This window comes from Lissotriton helveticus, chromosome 8 (genome assembly GCF_964261635.1).
Source record: "Lissotriton helveticus chromosome 8, aLisHel1.1, whole genome shotgun sequence".
Taxonomy (NCBI): Eukaryota; Metazoa; Chordata; class Amphibia; order Caudata; family Salamandridae; genus Lissotriton; species Lissotriton helveticus.
Window position 1 is genome coordinate 1,666,174,365 of NC_136069.1, and position 20,768 is coordinate 1,666,195,132.

Sequence of the window (20,768 nt, forward strand, 5' to 3'; positions counted from 1 at the left end):
TGTCCAGCCCAACTGGTGGGAATATTAGTTATTCAGGAGGCGTACACCACCAAAAGGCTAGCCACACCTTTATGGTGGACTAGGAGGTCAGTACAACTAAGAAAGGTTTCTACCAAGTTGAAAGAGCCTAAATTAGAGGCTTTTGGATAGAGTTGCGACATACATCCACAGGATGTTCTCTCCCTAGATGCGGGTTAACCGTAGGGACCAGTAGCCCATTGGCCACTGTCCCTTTATGCCCTTACCACCCCCAAACTAGGATTTAAGGGGCTCCCCTGAAACCAGAACCATATTTGACTTTGAATCTGAGAAGAGGCACAAAGAAAACCATATCACTGACAACAGGAGCTTGGACTTTGCCGCCGCAATGCAAAGATAGAACACTTAAGTGCCCTGGAGAGACCATATATTGGAACTGTGTGCTTGAAGTGTGTCCGTGGTACAAGCTTGTCACTCCCAGCTAGAGGGACTCCGGTGAATGCCAGAAACCAAAGCAGACTCCCAAGGAATGGTGGGTCCAGTTCCCTGCAAGCTGCAGGAAAATCGACGTGCTGCGTGACACGAACTGCAACCCGCTGGGCCTGTCGAGAGTGAGGCCAAAAATAATTATTGTCCTGCAAATGCAGAATGGTAGCCAAGCTTACACCAAGTTTCAAGCTACTACTCCATTCCTATTGCCCTCCAGCTGCCAAAGTAACCATGGACTAAATTTTCCACACCCAAGGCTTGGTGATCACCAGTCGGGTGATCGACCCCTTGAACTACATCGTCAGCCCAAGATCACCTCACAGCGAAATTGACGGACATCCGGAACAACCCCGTTCCTGCATCCTGAAAGTGGAATCATCTAGTATGTGGTAAAGCATTTTTGGCACAACCTGCCCGGTGATTAACATCTGCCTGCTACCTATGCACCTGAAGCTGCCGAACAAGGTCGAAGAAATCCAGCTGTTGCACCCATTACCTAGGACCCCAAAGGACTATACTGTCCGTGGGTAGAGTGAAACTCCATCTCCAAGTGTGGTTTTGTCAAGTGCTGCAAGTTTGACAGCTGCCCCGGATCCCATTCAGTCAGCCAGCCAGTCCAAACTCTGCACCCGGACTCGCTGAGCAAGATAATGAAGTAACGTCTATTGGAACTTGATCTAGGGCCTCGCATGACCTTATCCACGAGAGAGTTTGTTTGAACTCACCCTGCAAGTGACTGAGCATCAACTGTGTTTTCCCCTATTCGTTTCAATAGGACCAGTTTGAAAAATAAAGTGCATCTATTTTTGAAAGCCAGTTGTATGAATGGTACTAAGGTCATTTTGATGTCTATATTTCTATAAAAATACACTATATTTTTTTAAATTGATGTTGAATTTCTTTTGTGTCGTCTCAGTTACTTATGCACCATGATGGTACTGTAAAATCCTTAACACATCTTCCTTCAGTAACGCTTGACTGCTCTTTGCCACACTACCGGGATTGAGCTAAGGATTATTGTTGTTGAATCCAAGGATCATACACTGTGTAATGTGAGAATATTGCATGGTAAGGCCCTCCAGCCATACCGCAATGTATCCCACCCTGAAACAGCCAGCAACGGATTCAGATCCCTTTTCAGCAAGAGCCCACCCCATGTCATGGTATGCCATCACTAAATCGCAACCCTAAGTTGGAAGATGAAGCCCTTGCAGCTCCGGTTTCACATCAACGTTTTGCTAGAATGGATGCCATTGTTTTGTTCATTCTAATGCCATTGAGATGCCAAACATAATTTTACATGATGAGGATGAGTATGAGGTGGCATACAACCTAATCTCTCAACATTACTCAACATTATACTGATGCTGATCTTTACATAGAGTTACATACATCACTCAAGATCTTGGTCTCCTGTCGGTGCCTACCATCATAACCTATCCTGCTGCCTGTACAGAACTATTGGGCTCCTAGGGGCACACTTAGTTGTATAAGGGGACACTAGTTACAGCAATCTTACTCTTTCTCAGTTGGCACCATAACCAAACTGCTTTAAATCATGCATGGGTGATCACAAGCACCCATTAGGGGATCAAATTCAATATTACCTATACCACTGGCATTCAATAACCTTGGACCAGTGGATCCTGTTAAATTTCCAAGTTAGCTATACCCTACCTGTGAGAAATTGGGCTATTGCTACTGAAGCAACAACCATAATCCTTGTCAGGGTTAATGAACCACTTAATGTCACTAAATTAACCTGTGCTTAACCCTCTTATATCTTAGCACAAAAGCAGCCAGGCTTAACTTAGAGGAAATGTGTGAAGTACTTATGCAGCACACAAACACCCATAATGTGACAATACAACACAGGAAAACCCCCACACCAATTTACAGACATAGAACAAAATGTAATAAACAAAATGAGTCCAAAACTATAAAAATCCAAGCAGTAGAACCATAGATATGCAATTCCAAATATTATGTAAGTATAGCATCTAAAAATTCAAAGCGCCACTCACAGTAATCTGGTCATGCTAGACTAGGGGAAAGTCACAAGTTCAGGACGACTGCAATGGAGCACGTGCCGAATACAGGGACCAGTTTAGTCCCACTGAAAGAGTTGCCTTCTCAAAGTCCAGTGCAAAGATTTCAGTTTACGGCAGAGGAGGCGGCGAGAAGAAAGGAGAGCATAGTGGATGGACGTCACTGTAGTGCAAAGGGTAGGGTAGACGTAGTGGATAGTCGTTGCTGTAGCACCAAGATCTTGTTTGGTGTCGCCGACGGTCTTTGCCGAATCTTACGCATTCGCAGTCACCATGGGCTGTTAATGCTGTTCTACGAAGTGCAGATCTCGTGTTACTGGTTGTCGCTGGCAGTGGCTTGTGTCTGAAGAGTCTGGTTCACTGGAGCTTCATATTGGTGGTTGTCGCAATGGCGTAATCTCGGTGATTACGTGCTTGTTCGTGGTCACAAAGAACCCAAAACTTTAGCAGCTCTCCTTCTTCTTCAAACAAGAAGCTCAACTGAAGCCAGCCAAGAGTTCAGGACCTGGGGAAGCACCTTTGAGGATCGGGAACTCACTTCAGCAGAGGCCAGCAAGGCTCAGCCAGGTCCAGTTGCAGGAATAGACATGCCCAGTGCCGCAGGTCCCCTGGGCAGTTGCAGGGAGGCCGCTGGAGCTTGTTGTGTGTCTGTAGCTCGGAATAGGAGGTCAGAGACCGGACGCTTGGAGTCCCTGTACCTAGGATGAAGGGAGCAGGTCCAGTCTTCCTTCTCAGAGAGCAGGGCAGACCTCTAGCAGCAGTACGTCTTCTTCTGTAGTTAGTATCCACAAGTCTAGGAGTGTACTGAAAAGTGGGTCTCTGGGTCCTATATGTATACCTGGTGCCAGCTTTGAAATGGGAGAAACTACTAGATTACCCCCACATCTGATCCTGGAATGTCAGTCCTACACTTGCCAGGGCCCCACAATATCTAGGGTGCCAAAAGGCCATATGAACTTCTTTGTGAGTAGGCAGAGGCAGCTCTTTTGAAGTACACATGTGGTGATAACTCTGTCACACTGTTGGGGAGGAATACACAAAGGCAAAATTCCCACCTTACCTAGTCATGTGACGCAGGCTGTTGGTAACAAATGGTTAGGACAAGAAAATGGCAACTTTCTAAAAGTGGCATTTTCTGAATTTTGGCTTAAAATTTGACTTTACCCTTAAAGAGGATTTTAAATTAAAATTCTATAGAGATCAAGCATGACAATTCTACATGTTCCCAAGCAAAGTATATCATGTATTAAATGTAATAAGGCAACCCATTGCTATGCTATCAGAGAGGTAGGCCTCACAGTAGTGAACACTGAATAATCACTTTTTTCACTACCAGGACATGAAAAACTTAAAAATACATTCACAACTTTCTACATACAATGCACCCTGGCCTATGGGCTGTGTAGGGCCTACCTGACGGGTAACTTATATGTGTTAAAAAGGAAGGTTTACGCCTGGCAAAAGGTTAATTTTTCGAAGTGGAAATGGCAGTTTAAAACTGCACACAGGTTGCAATGGCTGGCTTGAGAAATGTTTTAACCGCATCAATGCGGCGGCTTTTCCCGCTGTACGCGGGCAATTTTGAAATTACCGCGTTACATGACGAGCTCAGCTCGTCATGAGCGCACGGCAGGTTACGCTCATGACGAGCTGAGCTCGTCATCAGCCCCGAAGGGGTTAAAGTACTACTTAAATGGGTGGCACAATAAGTGCTGCAGGCCCACTAGTTGCTTTTAATGTACAGGCCCTGGGTACATGCAGTGCCATGGTACTACAGACTTATAAGTAAATTGAATGTGCCAATTGGGTGTAAACCAATTTAACCATGTTTGAGGTAGAGAGCTCACGCACTTTAGCACTGGTCAGTAGTAGTAAAGTGCACATAGATCTAAAGCCAACAAAAAACGGTTCTGTGAACAGGAGTAGTGAAGGCACAAAGTTTTAGGGTAATTCCAACACTATATTCATAACAACCAAAGAGTGTGCCTTATGTTTGGAAGCGGAGCACAACAGTAGAATCCGCCTAGGTTCTTAATAAAGCCCTCACTCAACCTAGTTGGTGACATGCTTCATCAACGGGCCCCACCAGGGGAGGCCGAATGCCACCCTGGTGTGCTTTAACACCAGAATTACTGTGGAACTGGTAGTGTGTGTACAGTGAATAGTGAAAGTGATTATCAAAAATGTTTAGGTTGTGTCAAAAAATAGATTTTATTAGAAGCCAATCAGATATGTATAAACACAGAGTGTAGGACATTAAAGCTGAATAAATTGTTCAGCAAAGTTGCTAGGATGTGGTCAACATGTTTCTGTAGCATGTTTCTGCCTATGTGTTGTAGTTTAACAGGCATTCGTCAGTGCAGCGACTGGAGGTGGGATAAGGCAGCGCGGCTCCGGAAAAGACGGGACGCCGCCTGCTTCTGATTTCGGTTTGCTGCAGGAGCAGGAAGCTATGGAGCCGGGTACGCCGGGTCTAGTTCTGTAGGTCTGCCGAGGCTGTCGAGGCTGTGTAACGCGCCCCCGAGGCAAGCGGCGCCAGAGGTCAGTGTATGTAATTTGAAGCGGGTGAGCCTGCTGGCGGTGATTTTGAGTACCGGTTTCTTCAGTGGTGGGGGCCCTGGTGGAGCCACCCCCCGATATATAGGCACTGGGAGACTGGCTTCCTTACTGGGAATTTTTCCTCCCACTGTATGGAGGTGAGGAGAGGGGAGCCTGAAGAGCAAAGGGTGGCTGAGGAGGTTAAAGGGTATCTATCTCCTCCAAAAATAGGTCGCTATACACTTAGGGCCAGGGCAGCTCACTCGGTATAGAACTCGGATATAATTCAGCCCATAGTGACCCCCCAAAAAATCCCCCCCCCCCCATTTTTGAGACCAACATTAGGGGTCAGCAGAAGAAGCAGAGCGTCACGACGAGGGAAGTGGAAATAAAAACAAGGGAGCTTCCAAAAAGTAGAGGGAAAGGCAGGGGAAGGAAAAGGATTGCTGTAAAAACTAAAATAATCCTTTCTCTAAAAACCTATCAGAGAGTCATGTTCTCAACTGCACACTTGTGTAATGCGGCTGAAATGAACACTCAAGTAAAGCAGGAAGGAGGGATTTCTAAATCTAAAACTAAATCTAAAACTAAGACACCAGATGGCCACAATGCATCCCCTCCTCTTTTGACCCCGTTCCAGCAATGTAAGCAGAGGGGGACTAAGCAACCTAGTGTAAATTTATCTCTGATCTCGCCTGAATCTCAACCTCACCCAGAGGGTATGTTGTCTAACAGATTCAAGGCCTTAGAAGTTCAGGACCCGCATATCCAGCATAACTCCCCCCTTGGACTCCTATGGCACACACGAAAGGGTGAATGAGATATTAATTTCTGGAGGAACCTCTTCTGATGGTATGACTATGACCACCGAAACTGGGGAAGCTGAGTCGGAAAACCTGGGGACCCCCGGAAATAATGAATCTGTGGCGCATTCTTTGTCTGATTGCAATGAAGGGGGAGATGATAACTGGTTTCAAGATCTCAGAAAAGAATCAGGCTGAACTGGCGAGCAGATTTTCTGTCTCCGAAGCAAACCAGGTGGCAATTAAATCCTCTTGTGAGGTGCTGGCCCAAAAACTGGAGGAGGTGGCAGCAAGAACAGACCAAATTGAGGCAGAGATTCCAGTCAATAAGAAGGCAACAAGCTCCGCCACAACAGACATGGCAAAGCTGGCAGCTCAGAATAGGGCGTTAAGAGATGATCTAGAAAGGCTGGAGAATCACTCCCGAAAAAACAATCTGAGACTTTTGAATATCCCAGAGACTCTTGAAGGGACAGATGTAAAGGGATTTATTATTTTGTTGTTATAGGGGATAGTCCTCAAGAGTTTTCCGGATATAAACCTAGTACAGGAGATCCAAAGGGTTCATCGAGATCCGTTTAGGAAGAAGCCTGGCCAACATAAGCCCAGGAAGATCTTGGTTAACTTTCTCTCCTATGCTGTTAAAGAACAAATATTGTCTGCAGGCCTTAAGGAGGGCTGAGTCTCCTTTTCACTTACAGGGCCAGAGCCAATTACCTTTCAAATAAGATCGGATATATCCCACACAACAGCTACCTGGCAATGGGAGCTTTGGGAGTAGGTTAGAAGAGCTAAAAAGCTTAGGAGTAAAGGCCCAGCTGCAAGTTTCCAGCTCAGCTACGAGCTATGTTTAATAATCAAATTCATCAGTTTCGTACAACCGAAGAGGTAGATGAGTACATGGCAAAAATCAGAGGAGGGAAATCCGAGAAATAACTAAGAGAAGGTGTTACTATGGGGGTACAACAATAGTATAAATAGCTTTTCACCGCGGTAGCTAAGATCGTTCATTCATCTTTTTCCATTTGTAAAATTATTTTTCTAATTTGAGGTGGGCGGGACTAAATAGGCTTCGCCTATTTGGAAGGGAGGGTTCCTCAAGGGAATGAAGGTGCACAGGAGGGTGGGTAGGTGGGCAGGGGGGCACTGGGTGGGGAGCAAAGGGATAAAATGAAAAAATACTCTTCTCACCTTAGGAGTTTAGCATAGGCTCTAGGTCAAAGCTTTTTGATTGAATGGCAGGAGTAGTAACGCAGCGCAGTAAGAATAGCTTCTGGAATATTAACAGACTAAGATGCCAAAGGAGACAGAGATTGATAATGATAATGATAATGATAATGAAGTATTTAGAGTTCTCTGAGGCACAGATATGCATCCTGCAAGAAACACACTTAACTGCTGAGGAATCTAAAAAAAAAATTCTAATATTCCTTGGGTTGAGAGTTTTTGTTCTTCTAGCCAAACAATAAATACTCGTGGAGTTGAAACTTTGATAAAGCGGGGGTTAGCGTGTTTCATAAAATCATTTCAGACAGACCAAACTGGGAGGTGGGTCATCGCGCATTTGGACCTTGAGGGCATGGACTTAGTCTGTGCTTCTTTTTATGGCCCAAATGTGGACGATTCGTCATACATCTCTAAACTTTATTCAAAGCTAATTCTGGAGAATCCGCTAATAATCGTGGGGGGGACTTTAATGTCCTCCTAGACCCCCTTATGGACAGGTCAAATCAAGGCCACTATATAGGGGCACGTCGTATCCGGCGTGCTATGAAAAACTTGATGCACGGCCTAGGTTTAGTAGATGTCTGGAGGGGCATGATGGGAGAGGTAGCTGGGTTCACGTTTTACAGTAAAAGATACCATCATTTTTCTAGGATCGATTACATATTAGTGAGTAGAGAACTCCTGACTAAAACCTCCGCTGTTTCTAGATGGACATTCAATAGGGGAATGCTAACAGACCCCGAAATCATCCTGGCCATCAAAGCTTCCTCTCTAGAGTTTTTTTAGATCAACATTGGCTCAACGGCTATGGAGGTTGTCTGGGACGCCTTTAAGGCTAATCTCAGGGGTCGGCTACATGGCCTTATATGCTCTAAAAATCAAGCTAAAGGCAGTGAGTTAAAATGGAGAGAGGATAAAATCAAGAAGTTAGAAGTTAGAAGCTGAACTTCTCCTGGCAATAGGAGGTCCACCTGAAAAGGTGGGTAAAGTGCAGGAGGATCTTGAGATAGCTAGGCTAGACTTTAGAGGGAAGTTAGATGAGAAATATAAGGCTCAATGGTTAAATATGAATATGGAGAACTATGAATATGGTGAGAAGGCCAGTGCCTTGTTAGCATGGAAAGCTAAAACTGACCGCACTAAAAACAACATTAGCGAGTTAGTTATAAACAGCAGTGGGGATAAATCCACAGATATAGAGGACATAAAGAACTGCCTTCTCTCCCTCTTTGCAGATCTCTATAAGGAGGACCTGAATCCTTCAAAACATCAAATACAGACATGGTTGAGCACTAAATCTCTATCTTCCTTAACATAGGCGGGTAAAGACCTTTTGGACTCCCCTTTCTCGTTGGAGGAGATAAAAACTCAAATAAGGGTATCTAAAAATAAGAAAGCATCTGGTCTGGATGCCCTACCAAACGAGGTATATAAACGTCTGGCAGACGAGGTAGCCCCAATATTGGGGACTTTATTTCAGTCAATTTATAGTTCAACAGGGCAAATCCCCAGCTCATGGAGAGAAGCAACCATTGTATTGATACCAAAACCTGGGAAGGACCCTCTGAGAGCAGACTCCTATCTGCCAATCTCCCTGCTAAACTCCGACTATAAAATCTTTATGGGTAAATTAGCAGGGAGACTGGCTAAATTGGCTCCTGGACTGGTTAATTCCTACCAATAGGGGTTTATTAATGGACGCTACATCCATGAACAGACGCAGCTTCTCATTGGGAACATAGATCTGGCCACAGAGAGATCAGAACCCTTGGTGGTAATCGCTTTAGATGCCTCCAAGGTGTTCGATAGGGTCTGTTGGTCCTATCTTTGTGAGGTACTGGAAGCAATGGGCTTTGGCTCCGTGTTCATTCATACCCTAAGACAATGCTACCAGGGAGCCTCAGCAAAAATCCTGATAAATGGGTCGCTCACTTCCAGCTTTGACATTCAGAGGGGAACTAGGCAGGGGTGTCCCATCTCTCCCCTGCTGTTTGGCTTACACATAGAGCCGTTAGCCAGGGCAATTAGGTTAGATGAACGAATCCTGCCCTTTAAATCTCAGCAGTATTCATCAAAAATAGCACTATATGCCGATGATATTATCCTCTATACCAGCGATCCAGTAATAGCAATGCCAAGGGTTGAGACCCTCTTGGGGGAGCTTGGCTCAATTTCTGGATACCTAGCCAACTCCTCCAAGACGGAGGTAATGTGCTGGAATATGACACAATGAAGGGGGCAGATCAGTACAGAGTTTAAATATCTCGGCATCACCATAGTTAGCGAGCTGGATAAGATTGCCCCTTTGAATTTGAAAAAAGTCATTAATGAATTAGACAGTTTGTTCGCAAGGGGGAAGAATCTCCCCTAACCATATATTGTAAGGTAAACTTAGTAAAAATGACTATCCCCCCAAGTTGACATATATCTTCAACGCTGTTCCCCTGATATTCCCCCAACAGGGTATTTCGAAAATGCAGAGCAAGATCAGGAGTTTTGTATGGGGCGATAAAGGAGTGAGGTTGTCATGGAAGAAACTGAGGCGGAGGTTGGTCAAAGGCGGGTTAGCCCTCCCAGATATCAGTTGGTACCTGGTAGCATTTCAATTTAAAGCCACCCGGATGCTTTTGACAAAACCTGCGGTCTCAGCTTGGGGGTGAGCTGATAAACAACGAAGAGGGGGGCAGGGCAGAAGAGTTTCTCTATAAATTTGGGTCACATCGGACCATCTGCTGAAGAAAGAGGTTTCGATTTGGTATAGGAAGCTGGTTGAAGCAGACGATAAGGGTAGTCATCACAGGCTTCGGTGTGGAATTAATCTCCTTTTGAATCTGTAATAGGGGAGCTTTTAGAACCTTCCTTAAAACTTCTTTATAAATTCACAAAATCAGCTAGTTTAAAGTAAAATAATTTTTTGTGACCAATCGTATCTATTATACCCCAGCTAAAATAGCAAAATTCGCCCCAATTCCTGAGCCGAAATGTCACAGATGTATGGCCCCTAAAACCAACGATATTCATATTTTTTTTGAGTGCGCAGAGCTGGGAAGGGATTGGGGACTATCTGTGCAGGTGAATGGGTCTTCAGTCTTTTTTGCGGATGATTGTTCCTCAACAAAGGACTTGGCAGTGAAGGATAGAGGACTATTATTATGCCTTATCTTGCTGGCGCACAGAGAAATCTGTGTGAAATGGAAAGACCCAACCTCCCCAAGAACGGAAGCAGCACTTCAACCAGCCTCTGGCAACCCCATATTACCCTGGGCCGCAACCTGAGACTGTTTTGATAACTAAGGGCGAAGGGACCTGGTCCTATGATTACACCTTAACTCCAGTGTAAGGAGTCGGTCGGGAGACCTAAGCAAGTGCAGTTGGGCGGAGGGAGCCCAGGTCCATAACAACGGCTGTAACATTCTGCAATATGCTTATAGGTGAGATGTGGACAAAAAAAAACACATAAAAAACAGGCATTCGTCAGGACCAAGAAGGATGTGTAAGCCTCGGCGGTATGAGCGCGCCTAGGCCCACCCTAACCTAGGGTGACACTATACACTTGCAGGTGTCTTTTCTTTCCTCATTAGCGCTCCATATTCAGGAATTTATTTTTTCTGGATTTACCCCCCCTGCCCCCCCACTCCTCTCCCTCATGATGGCACTGTTCTTTTTCACCGTCTCCTTAGGGATTCCCATACCCGCCACGCTTTAACGCTTCTCCTACTTTATTATCACCTGTGATTCTTGAGGATTTCTGTTCTCATCAACACCTAGCGGGACTTGTATCCAGCCGCTATTGACTTCTATTAGAGGCAGAACTCCGTCAGACTGTATTTTCTACCGACTCAGGGCACTGCATTCATTGTGCGGTGAGTTGCGCCACAGTTCTTTTGTGACCCCTTCACCCACATTTTCTTTATGCCATCAGACTTATTTTGTGCTGTTTTGTGTTATCGTATATTTCATCAGGCCAAGCAACGTTCGCGTTTTCATTAACCTTCCTGGATTACTCACTATCATCCCAGCTTGTTCCCTAAGCTATTTGGATTCCACGTTATTCCATTTTATTTTACTCTTGGCTGACCAACGTTATTACTGAATAATTTACGTTTCTGTTTCATCTAGCACTATTGAATTTTTTGTTATCTTATGTCTCATTTTTTGTCATGTCTTTATTCGCTTGATTATTCAGAGCTCTGCCTCTTTACGTCTTTTCCTGTCTCTTTCCAACATACTTAACACTTTATGTCCCCTACACCAGAAATATTTGGACCTTATAAGTGTTTAGCCATGCAACAGTTAATGTTGTTGCACAAAGGATATTGTGCTGCATACCTAAATACTCATACGGTCCCAAAAGCGAGACCTATTGGCTATGCCAATGCTTGTTTATAATTGATTTAATTACGTGACATAACTGCAAAGTAACTCACCTAGTTTCACCCCTAAAGTACTTACATTTCAGACACTGAAAAACTGCAAAGGTGGAAATGTCATACAGTCGGCAATTGGAAACTAGATGGCCAGAAGCATAGAAAGATTAAGCACGTGCACCCTGCTGGTGTTGCACCTACAAGTCAGCTCCTGAACGAAGAGAGTTTTCCAGAACAGGGCTGAAAATTGCATTCTCCGCTCTCTTAAGCTCACTACATGCCACAACTCAGAGCCATAGAGGAAGGACTACTAAATTATTAACAACTTATAGAAAGGACTGTGAGCCGCAGTGAGCAGTGAAGAAGGACCGCTCACTTTATAATGAGAAAAGAGATGGGACTACATAATTCCATTAAAAGTATCAATTGAAACAATTTGTAAAGGACAGTATCTGCCACTGGTGGGGCCATGGACAAAACAACGGAAAGACAATATCTCATCGGGTCTCTGGCTGCTGTGCCTTTATGAAGGGTGCCAAGAAACAAGGAAGCCTCATCCATAAAAATATTTCAACCAAGTATTCGAGCCAGATAACAATCCAAGTATGCCCTATAGGAGGATACCCGCAGCATGAAGAAGGCATGTACACATCTACTTTGGGTGTTTTCTTGCCCTCCATGACTCCCACATAAACAGTAACTCTCGTCCTCCAAAATGGCGGCACAGATGACTGGCATGTCGCAGATGTTTGAACGGATATCCCGCATCCAACCCAATTAGCTCAATAATATCTGTAAATCATCCCCTCAGAGACTAATATTTGAAGCCCAGAGCAGGATAAAACCATACACCGTAGACCTACAAGCGTTCAGTTGGGTGAGCTGTGCGCACAAAATAAAAGTCTTGTGACCGCCGTAGGTAAAGATGAAGCGCGGAATGCCCACCACCCCCCAAAAAACTAAAAAAAACGTTGAGTTGAGAAAGCTGCGCACAACAAAAGAAAAGACGTGCAGCTGCCATTATTAAAGATCACATGCTGTGTGCCACACTGCAAAATAAATAAATAAATTGGTAGCTTGCACGCTAACGCAGCCAAATCCATAGAAAAACAATTACAAGAAAAATTCCAAGAACATGTTGGGGAAGTGAGGTTGGGGCAGTGCGTAGCTTTTGTGCCTGCAACGGCTGCTATGACGAAGAAGTCATTAACCCGTTCCATGCTGCAGACGGCCCCCGGCCGTCCGACGTCACAGTGGGTGTGTGCGGAGGACGGCTGGGGGCCGTCCAAATCCTGCCCACTCATTAATTGTCCAGCACTGCGACGGAATTCGCACCGCGGTCAAGGTGTTAACAAAAGAGTGCTCACAAACTGGAAATAAAACATACCAAGTAACAACACATGTAACAGGGGCAGTCCTTATGGAAGGTTACAAGAGTAGAAAAGGAGAGACTAAGAATGGACAAATAGGCAAAGTAACCAAAGACAATAAAGCATTTAAAAAGGACAGTCACAAGAGCTAATGGAAACTATGTGCAGAGCTTAAAGTCTATATCCTAAACACAGCATGTCTCAAAGAGAATGCTTAAGCACTGCCTAGGCAAGACCTAAAAAAGGGCAAGACCTAAAAAAGGATCCTTAGCTGCATAGACTTTGATGACCTTTCCTTTTGATACACATATGGCATCAAGGTTTTGACATAGGGTAGGGAAGTGATTGCTTGTAGTCAAGTGAACTGTATAATACTAATTTGCATGTTGCAGTTTATGAATTTCACTTTGAATGCAATTCGAAACTTATTGCGCCACCACTACAGTGACAAGGAGAAAACATTGCTCTAGGTCTGCCACTGCAGCCTAGTTGGACAGCTATTAAATTGCCAACTTGGCTTTGCAAAATAAATCCTTTTGCCAAGTCATGACCTTCCTGCTTAATACTATTAAGGCTTCCCTGGGGAAGATCTTAGTGGCCCACAAGGCAGGGTGCCAAATATTAAAGAGGTATGCATGTTTCTTTTGTGATAGAAATAGCCTAGCAGCAAAACTCAAAATTGTTAGTAAGGCCAGTAGTTCTATAGGCTAACACAGAGTTACACTAGCTCACATGCTAAGTAACGATGGATTAAGCGATGCTTGTTTCTGCTCCAGGGGGGACCTGGCTTCGCAGTTTGGGCTGGATTGTTCACATGGGGAGCAGGGTCTAGACTGATTTGCATATGGATACGTCCAAACTGTGCTGACGTGACAAGCAAAACAATGATGGATAAAACCCAGATCCATGACTGGGGGTAGGTGTTTGAAACGTTTTAACACTCTGTCCATCATTTTATTTTGTAATGTTTCACTGCAGTAAGGCCAGTAGTCCTATTGGCTCACACAGAGTTGCATTAGCCTCCGCGCTATGTGCTAAGTTTCATTTGGGAACACTAAACATAGTACTGTGAGGTATGAAATTAATAATTACATTAAACCCAACTTCTTGCTGAAGTCAGTTTTAAAGTAACTTTTATTGTAAAGGTGACTTTAGAAAGTCACTACTTTGTTGCCCAAAGCTGTGGTAGCCTTTTCTTCACTATAATAGTTGCCTCTTGAGATGGCCTGCTGCTGTATTGCTGGTAGGTGTGAAGCACTCCCAGAAACAAAAGCTATTATTCTTTTGACGACCCGAGAGGAGTGGTGTTTCCTGAAGGGAAAAAAGAAGACCCCTCACCGCCCGCCTGACGACCTGAGAGACTACTCCGGACCTATCCCTATTTTTGTTTCTTTTCCTGTGTGGTTATCCAATAAAAAATTATTATACTCACCTTGAGAATCATATTGCCTGTGTCCCTCATTTGTACACTACACGGTGGTGTCAGAAGTGGGACATTTCCCCCCGTGTTAAAACATTACACAACCCATGCCCGTTGAGGGGATAATATCCCAGCTAGCAGAGGGGCATAAACATGTACAGTTGGTAGTGTAGCAACACTCTCAGACAGCCCAAAGAGACCATGAGGCGTTACAAGAGGCCCTAAAAAGTCAAGCTGAGCAAATCATCTATTACCAACAGGTACATGATACTGCCATCCTGAGATTAACAAATGCCGTCATTAGCACAAGAGTCAGACCCAATGTCTGTTTTGCAGAAATATCAAGAAGGGGATGACCCAGACAATATTTTATATAAACTTTGAGCGGGTAGCCGCCACAGCTGCCTGGCCTCTGGAGAGATGGGGCCAGTATATAGCTGCCCTATTGTCGGGGGAACTACAAGCCGCCTATCAGGCAGCCAACCCAGCGGGCACTACTACCTATGACGATATCAAAAAAGCAATTCTGGAAGGGCTAGGGTGTGATCCAGAATATAACTGAGCTAAATTTAGGAAGGAAAGGCGGGTTATAGGGAATAATCCAAGGGACCTTTATTATAGAATCAGAGACCTAGACAATAGTTGGCTTTCACCCCACCCCTCTTGCATGGAGGAAGTAACAGAGAAGGTATACCTAGAGCAGTTCCTCAAGGCTTTACCAGGTCAGGCCTAGTTACTGTGATGAAAAGCCTAGGCCTGTGATGAGAAGTCCATTGAAAATCAAAGTGGTGACAGAAAAGGGTCCTGGTTTTAAAGAATTGTGTCAGTATTCTCTGTGGTGATGTCGGAACAAGCTATCATAGTGGTCCTTTGGCAAAAGCCGGTTAGAAACCAGCTCCCCTTTTAGGTACATTTTCTCTGCTGAGCATCCTTACTGTTAGAAACGTTGGAAAACCATGTGTGCTGTGCTGCACTCCAAAGAGTGTTGTTACTAATACTAATACTAGGAAGCACACATTTATGAACTACCTCTATATGTATAGATTTTAAATATAGGACACATTTATTTTACAGCCTCGGGAAAGCCCCAGGCCTGCTCACCACAAGGGGCCAAGCCTGTGGTGGCAGGATCTTGAGTTACCTCTTAGCTTCTATAAAAGAAGAGTAAAAGAAGCAACATTATTTCTTCACGGCTCACTTTGTCTCATTTACATTATGTACCAAGAATGTAACCCATTTTGGGGATAAAATATTATGGTGTGATATTTGTAAAATGTTTGGATTGATTATATGTACCTGGCATAGGGGCCACCTATTAGGAATGTGTATTTACTTCACCAATATTTGAATATTTGACAACATTAGTGTGGAATATTAGGTTTTAAGACCTCCCCCCACTGTCGTTTTGCCATGAATCATAAGTAAACGTGAATCTATTTCTGCTGATTCTTTGCATATGTTAGGCCACTGGATCCATTTTTTTGCTACATGCCTGATGCAAAACCACTAATGAGTAATGGCTTATTTTGTTTCTTCAGCCAGAAGAATTGTATGAAATAATGACTATCGCTTTGATAGAGAACAAACCAGCACTAGTACAGCTTCTCCTGGATCATCGTGTTGACCTAAACATGTTCCTGACCTGGGAAAATCTGACCCTCATTTACAACAGCACTGACCGATGGAAACTCACCCGCAAAATGCTAATGGAACTGGCTAAGAAGGACAAGTTGCTGCCATCTGCCCAAAGGGTGCCAGGCATCCAGCTTCATCATGTAGCCTCTGCTCTGAGAGTATTGCTTGGAGAATTCTCTGAACCACTATATCCACGTTTGAAAGTCTATAGACCCCCACCTCAGAGCACACCTAAGGTAAAAGAATGATGTGCTTAAATCCTTTGTGTTACTGCATGCTTTACTTCAAACCCACAGGTATTCATGCCGATGTATAAATGTAATCTGGTGCTTCTAGGAGCGGATGTGGTGGTAGCGAGAGTAGTAGGAGTGCCGATGCCGTATTGTTTAATGGAGGAATGTGTAATGATTTATATAGGTCAGTGGGTGTATTAAAGAAAACAGTACTCCAGGAGGCACAGATATATACATGTATCAGACTTGACGGTAGTCTAAGGATCTCACAAAAATGCCCCATGGACCATAATGTTTACCTCCGAACAGCTGGTCACATTACGTCTTCATTCCTAAAATTAGAAGTATAACACTTCTGGCACTATTTCACCTCGTGGGAATGGTATGGTTTATTGTGTGAATTTACACAATGCATACTAACCTGGGGACGGATAGCACACTGGTGACTGATTATTCGAGACCTTGTCGTGCATAAGGAATGAAAGCTCTCTTGTGCAGTTTGTGCCATTTGTCTGATTCTTTGATGCCACTTCTGTTCTGTAGGGGGTGGGGCATGAGTGTTTTACCTGTTTACACCAGAACAGGTATAGGACTTTGCTGATTCCTATCCTTGTGAACTGGTAGTTCAGTAGGTCTGATCTGCCCATTTCATATACTTAAGGTAGGGAAAAGACCGGTTGCCAACATCCTCCTGAATTCCAAGTGGCTCCAAGTGGCGCTTTATCGCCTGAAATGCTCCAGAGTTTTGCAACTTCTATTCAGAAAGAGGTCCCAACCATAGTCCTATTCATGTAAGATGGTATGATTAGCTGTGCAGCGAACCTGAATCTAATATCTTTTTCTTTATATTCCTAATGTTTATTTGTAAGGAAGCTGGACCATTGCCACGTATGGCCTTATGTGTAATACAGAGAATCTTGAAAAGATCTTCTGGTGTCAGGGAGTCAGTAATGTGCTTTTAAAGCATAGTAGGTGTGGTCTCATTAGCTGAAGTGTAAGAGTTGTCTCATCGCTGCATTTTGATTTCTTGGCAGACTTTTAACCCCATAATGCAAACAATTTGCATAATACGATTGGGCTATAATGAGGGAGGTAGGTGCCTGGTCATTTTGTGGGAAAACCAGAAGCGGAAAGATACATCGCAGTATCTGCATGGCATGAATTGCATTTTGTGACAGTTGTTTAACTTGAGGGTTAATGGAGAGGGTGGAGTCCATATTGACTCTTCAGTATATTATTACTGTTGCTGTTTTTGATGGTACACCAAGCTCCTTAGGCCATGTTGTCAATGGAAGTGAGGTTGTCGATTTTGCACACGTGAGAATTCCAGTTTTGGATGCATAATGTTTCTTTATTAACATCCAGTGGTCAACAGATCTGAAGTAATCAGATAATCTTGAGCTTCTGATATGTTTTCTATCGCTTTCTAAATTTCTTTTTTTAATAGTTTTTATTAGCATTTTCGTATAACAAACTTTCTATAGCTTTCTAGATATCAAGATTCAATGTTTTGGCTCCTAGCGCTAAGGACTCAATCAGTATGCCAACCTGAACCAGAAAATCAGTTGGACTGCAGCTAATACACAGCCCACTGGCAATGTTTGTGTGAGATATGTTTCTGGTATTAATAGTCCAATGAGACAAGTCAGGGACAATCAGTGGAAACCCACATCCTCTTTCATAAATGAACCACACACCCACGAAACAATGAAAATAGAATATGCATTTAAAATGTATATTTTAAAAGCCCAGTCTAGTGCACACAATATGAATTGTAACTACATAGAATGTAACCGGTAAATTAGCGGAGAAATTAATCAAAATTGTGAACACAAACAAAAGTTAGAATTTTTCTATCTGCTAATTCTGGAAGAGAGCAGCTGTGTGTATCAAATACCAAACATAGCCATTTTGGCTGCTGGTGAAGGCCACTCGCCTCCTTACTGCAGTTTTCAGTTCAAATGGGTGCTGATGTCGTGCCCGTCCAGTCCTGAAGCAATCAATGTGAAGTAGCAAAATGTTCTTTCAGCTATTTCAAATTTTAAACAATGTTATTTAAAATAGCACCTCACTTAAAAAGCAGTCGCTAACCTTCTTGAAGCTCTGTTTGTTTAGAACAGATAAGAAATATATACTTTAGTGGAAATGATGAAATGATACAAAAATATTCATGTAATTTTGATTATTATATGTGCGTGAGTTAGACCTGGCATCCTGATGTGGTCTTACCCCAGACATTTTGCTTGCTTTCCTCCTTTTTTTGCTAAGTCTTTTTGCTGGCCTTAGGAGTCTGAGCACTTTACCACTGCCAACCAGTGCTAAAGTGCATGGGCTTCTTCCCTTGAACATGTTGTTTTAATGTATCTACGATCGACACATTTAATGTACCTGTAAGTCCCTAGTACAGTGTAATACATGTGCCCAGGGCCTGTAAATTAAATTATACAAGTGGCCCAGCAGCACTGATTGTGCCACCCACATAAGTAGCCCTTTAAACATGTCTCAGACTTGCCACTGCAGAGCCTGTGTGTGCAGTTTATACTGCCACATCAACTTTCCATTCTATACCCTTTGCCAAGCCTTACACTCCTATGGCAGGATGACGGGACCTGTGTGCACTTCAAAGACCCTTCTTTGAGGTCACCCCCTCTTCAAATGCACAACTGGGTAAAAGTACTGGACTCTACCAGCTTATGCACTTTTGGACTTGAAACCACTTTGACACCAAGAAAGACTGCTCTGCTGAGGATTTCTTCTTCGTGGACAGCTGCTCTGGAACACTGCTGCCTTGATGTGCTTTCTGATTCCTGCTTGCTCCTTCTGACTGTCCCAGCGTGTCTCCAAGAGTTAGCAGACTAGCTTCCTGTTCTTTAAAGATACCGGGACATCAAATTCTTTAACCCTTTTCTTGTGACTGGGTCATTGGAAGTGACTCCAGGTGCTTGCTCCAGTGAAACAGACACATTCTCTGCTGCCATGAGCAGATTAGCAGCTGAAGCAGTAACAGAATCGGAGCATCACACTTGGGGCCCAAGCAGCGTCATTGGAACAGTTGCATTGATCTCCTCCACTGCTAAAGGATGATCGATGCATCCCTTTGATAGTGTGGAGGAACCCTGTGCATTGGTTACAAACGCAGTGAATAGACCACTGCATCACCACCACTGCAGAAGGATGATTACAGCATTTCTTCAACAGCGTGGAGAAACCCAGTTGATCAGCTATGGAATCAAAGCATTGCAGAACTGATGCTCGTCTTCAGAAACCAGCGCATCGCCATCAAAGCATGAAGAAAATAAACGCATCTCTTTGACTGTGGGGCAGACATCGATGCAAACCCGCCTCTTGTGTTTGCCACAAAGGATTAAGATATTTTTGCTCAGCGGACCCTGCGTGTATCCTGTAGCCAGCCTGCGCTCCATCGTGGGCAGTCTGAACTCTTGACAATTTCCCACTCCAACGCAACTCATTACCTTGAACGTACTATTTGCTTCTAACCTCTGTTTTGACATTAATCTTTAAAGATTCATATCTTGAATTTTACTTATTCGATGTTTGTCGTTTTGATCTTGTTTTATTTATAAAATCGTAATTTAATTTTCTAAACCTGTTTGGAGTCTTTTTGTGGTGTTTTCACGGTTGTACTGTTGTTGTATTGTACAAATACTTAAGCCCGTGAGCAGTGAAAAGACAATTGGGAGTGGTGTTCCCTAAAGGGAGTAACCGCACAATCACATATGTGTAAGTATAAACAAACTTATTAATCAGGGCACAAAATATCATGATTACTGTAGGTACAGTAGGAGTGCTAGGGTGACCACTGCCACCCACTACCCAGGGTGACTAGAGCAAATCAAAAGGACCTGCCGGCACAGAACTTCAAACGGGTCAATACAGCACTATCCAGATTACAATATTGGTAATGACTTATTGGTCTCAAGATTCTTTCAAGAATACATTTGCTATAAACATGATGTATCAAAACATTGTTCTTGGGACAAGATGATCAAAACAAAGACTTTGAGCATGTGATTTTCTTTTTATTCGTATATTCAAATTCAAATGTCAAGCAGCCAGCCAACACGTGTTTCGTCAGTACAAAATCCGTACCAAGACTTCCTCAAGGCTGTAGACATAAAGAATACAACTCAGATCAAAACAACAGACATAATCCTTATAGGACATAAAATCATATTGAAACATATTATAATCCCAGAAGCTTAGAAAAAAGATTATTGCAATACTTAAAGTATTCACCCGAAAAGTGTGAAAGAGACGGTTAAATGTGAAAAGTAAAAAGGAACCCATAGAAGAAGTAAGATTAGTCAAAAAACATTATAAATAAATAAGAATTCTTTTAAAAACATGCAAGTGTCAAGAGGTCTAGAATTTCTAGAATCAAGTGCTCGAAATACAAGCATTAACAAAATAAAAATCTCTGCACCAAAATGAGAAAGAAAGGAGAAGAAAGAAAGAAGAAAAAAAAAAGAAAAAACAAGAGAACAATGCATGCTGAAAACAGCGAGTGAATTGTGAGGGTTGAATCGTCTCAGTGAACCTAATAAGTGCAGTTGAGCAAAGGTTCAAACAATGGTTAAACCCACCCAAAAAATCTTAAATCGATCAAGCCGCTTGGAGTAGTGGTATGATAACCACAAA

At 43.4% G+C, this 20,768-nt stretch overlaps 1 protein-coding gene across 5 annotated transcripts in view; it reads left to right on the top strand.

Moving 5' to 3' along the window:
* The window catches only part of LOC144773613 (transient receptor potential cation channel subfamily M member 2-like), a 1,994,366-nt gene that overhangs the window by 502,972 nt on the left and 1,470,626 nt on the right, over positions 1-20,768 (top strand). For all 5 annotated transcript variants that reach the window (XR_013600026.1, XR_013600027.1, XM_078658754.1 and 2 more), the window contains exon 12: positions 15,780-16,112. Coding sequence is in view for 3 of the 5 variants with exons in the window: in XM_078658754.1 (XP_078514880.1) it covers positions 15,780-16,112 (333 nt within the window). In the remaining 2 variants the exon portion in view is untranslated. The remainder of the gene's footprint in view (positions 1-15,779; positions 16,113-20,768) is intronic.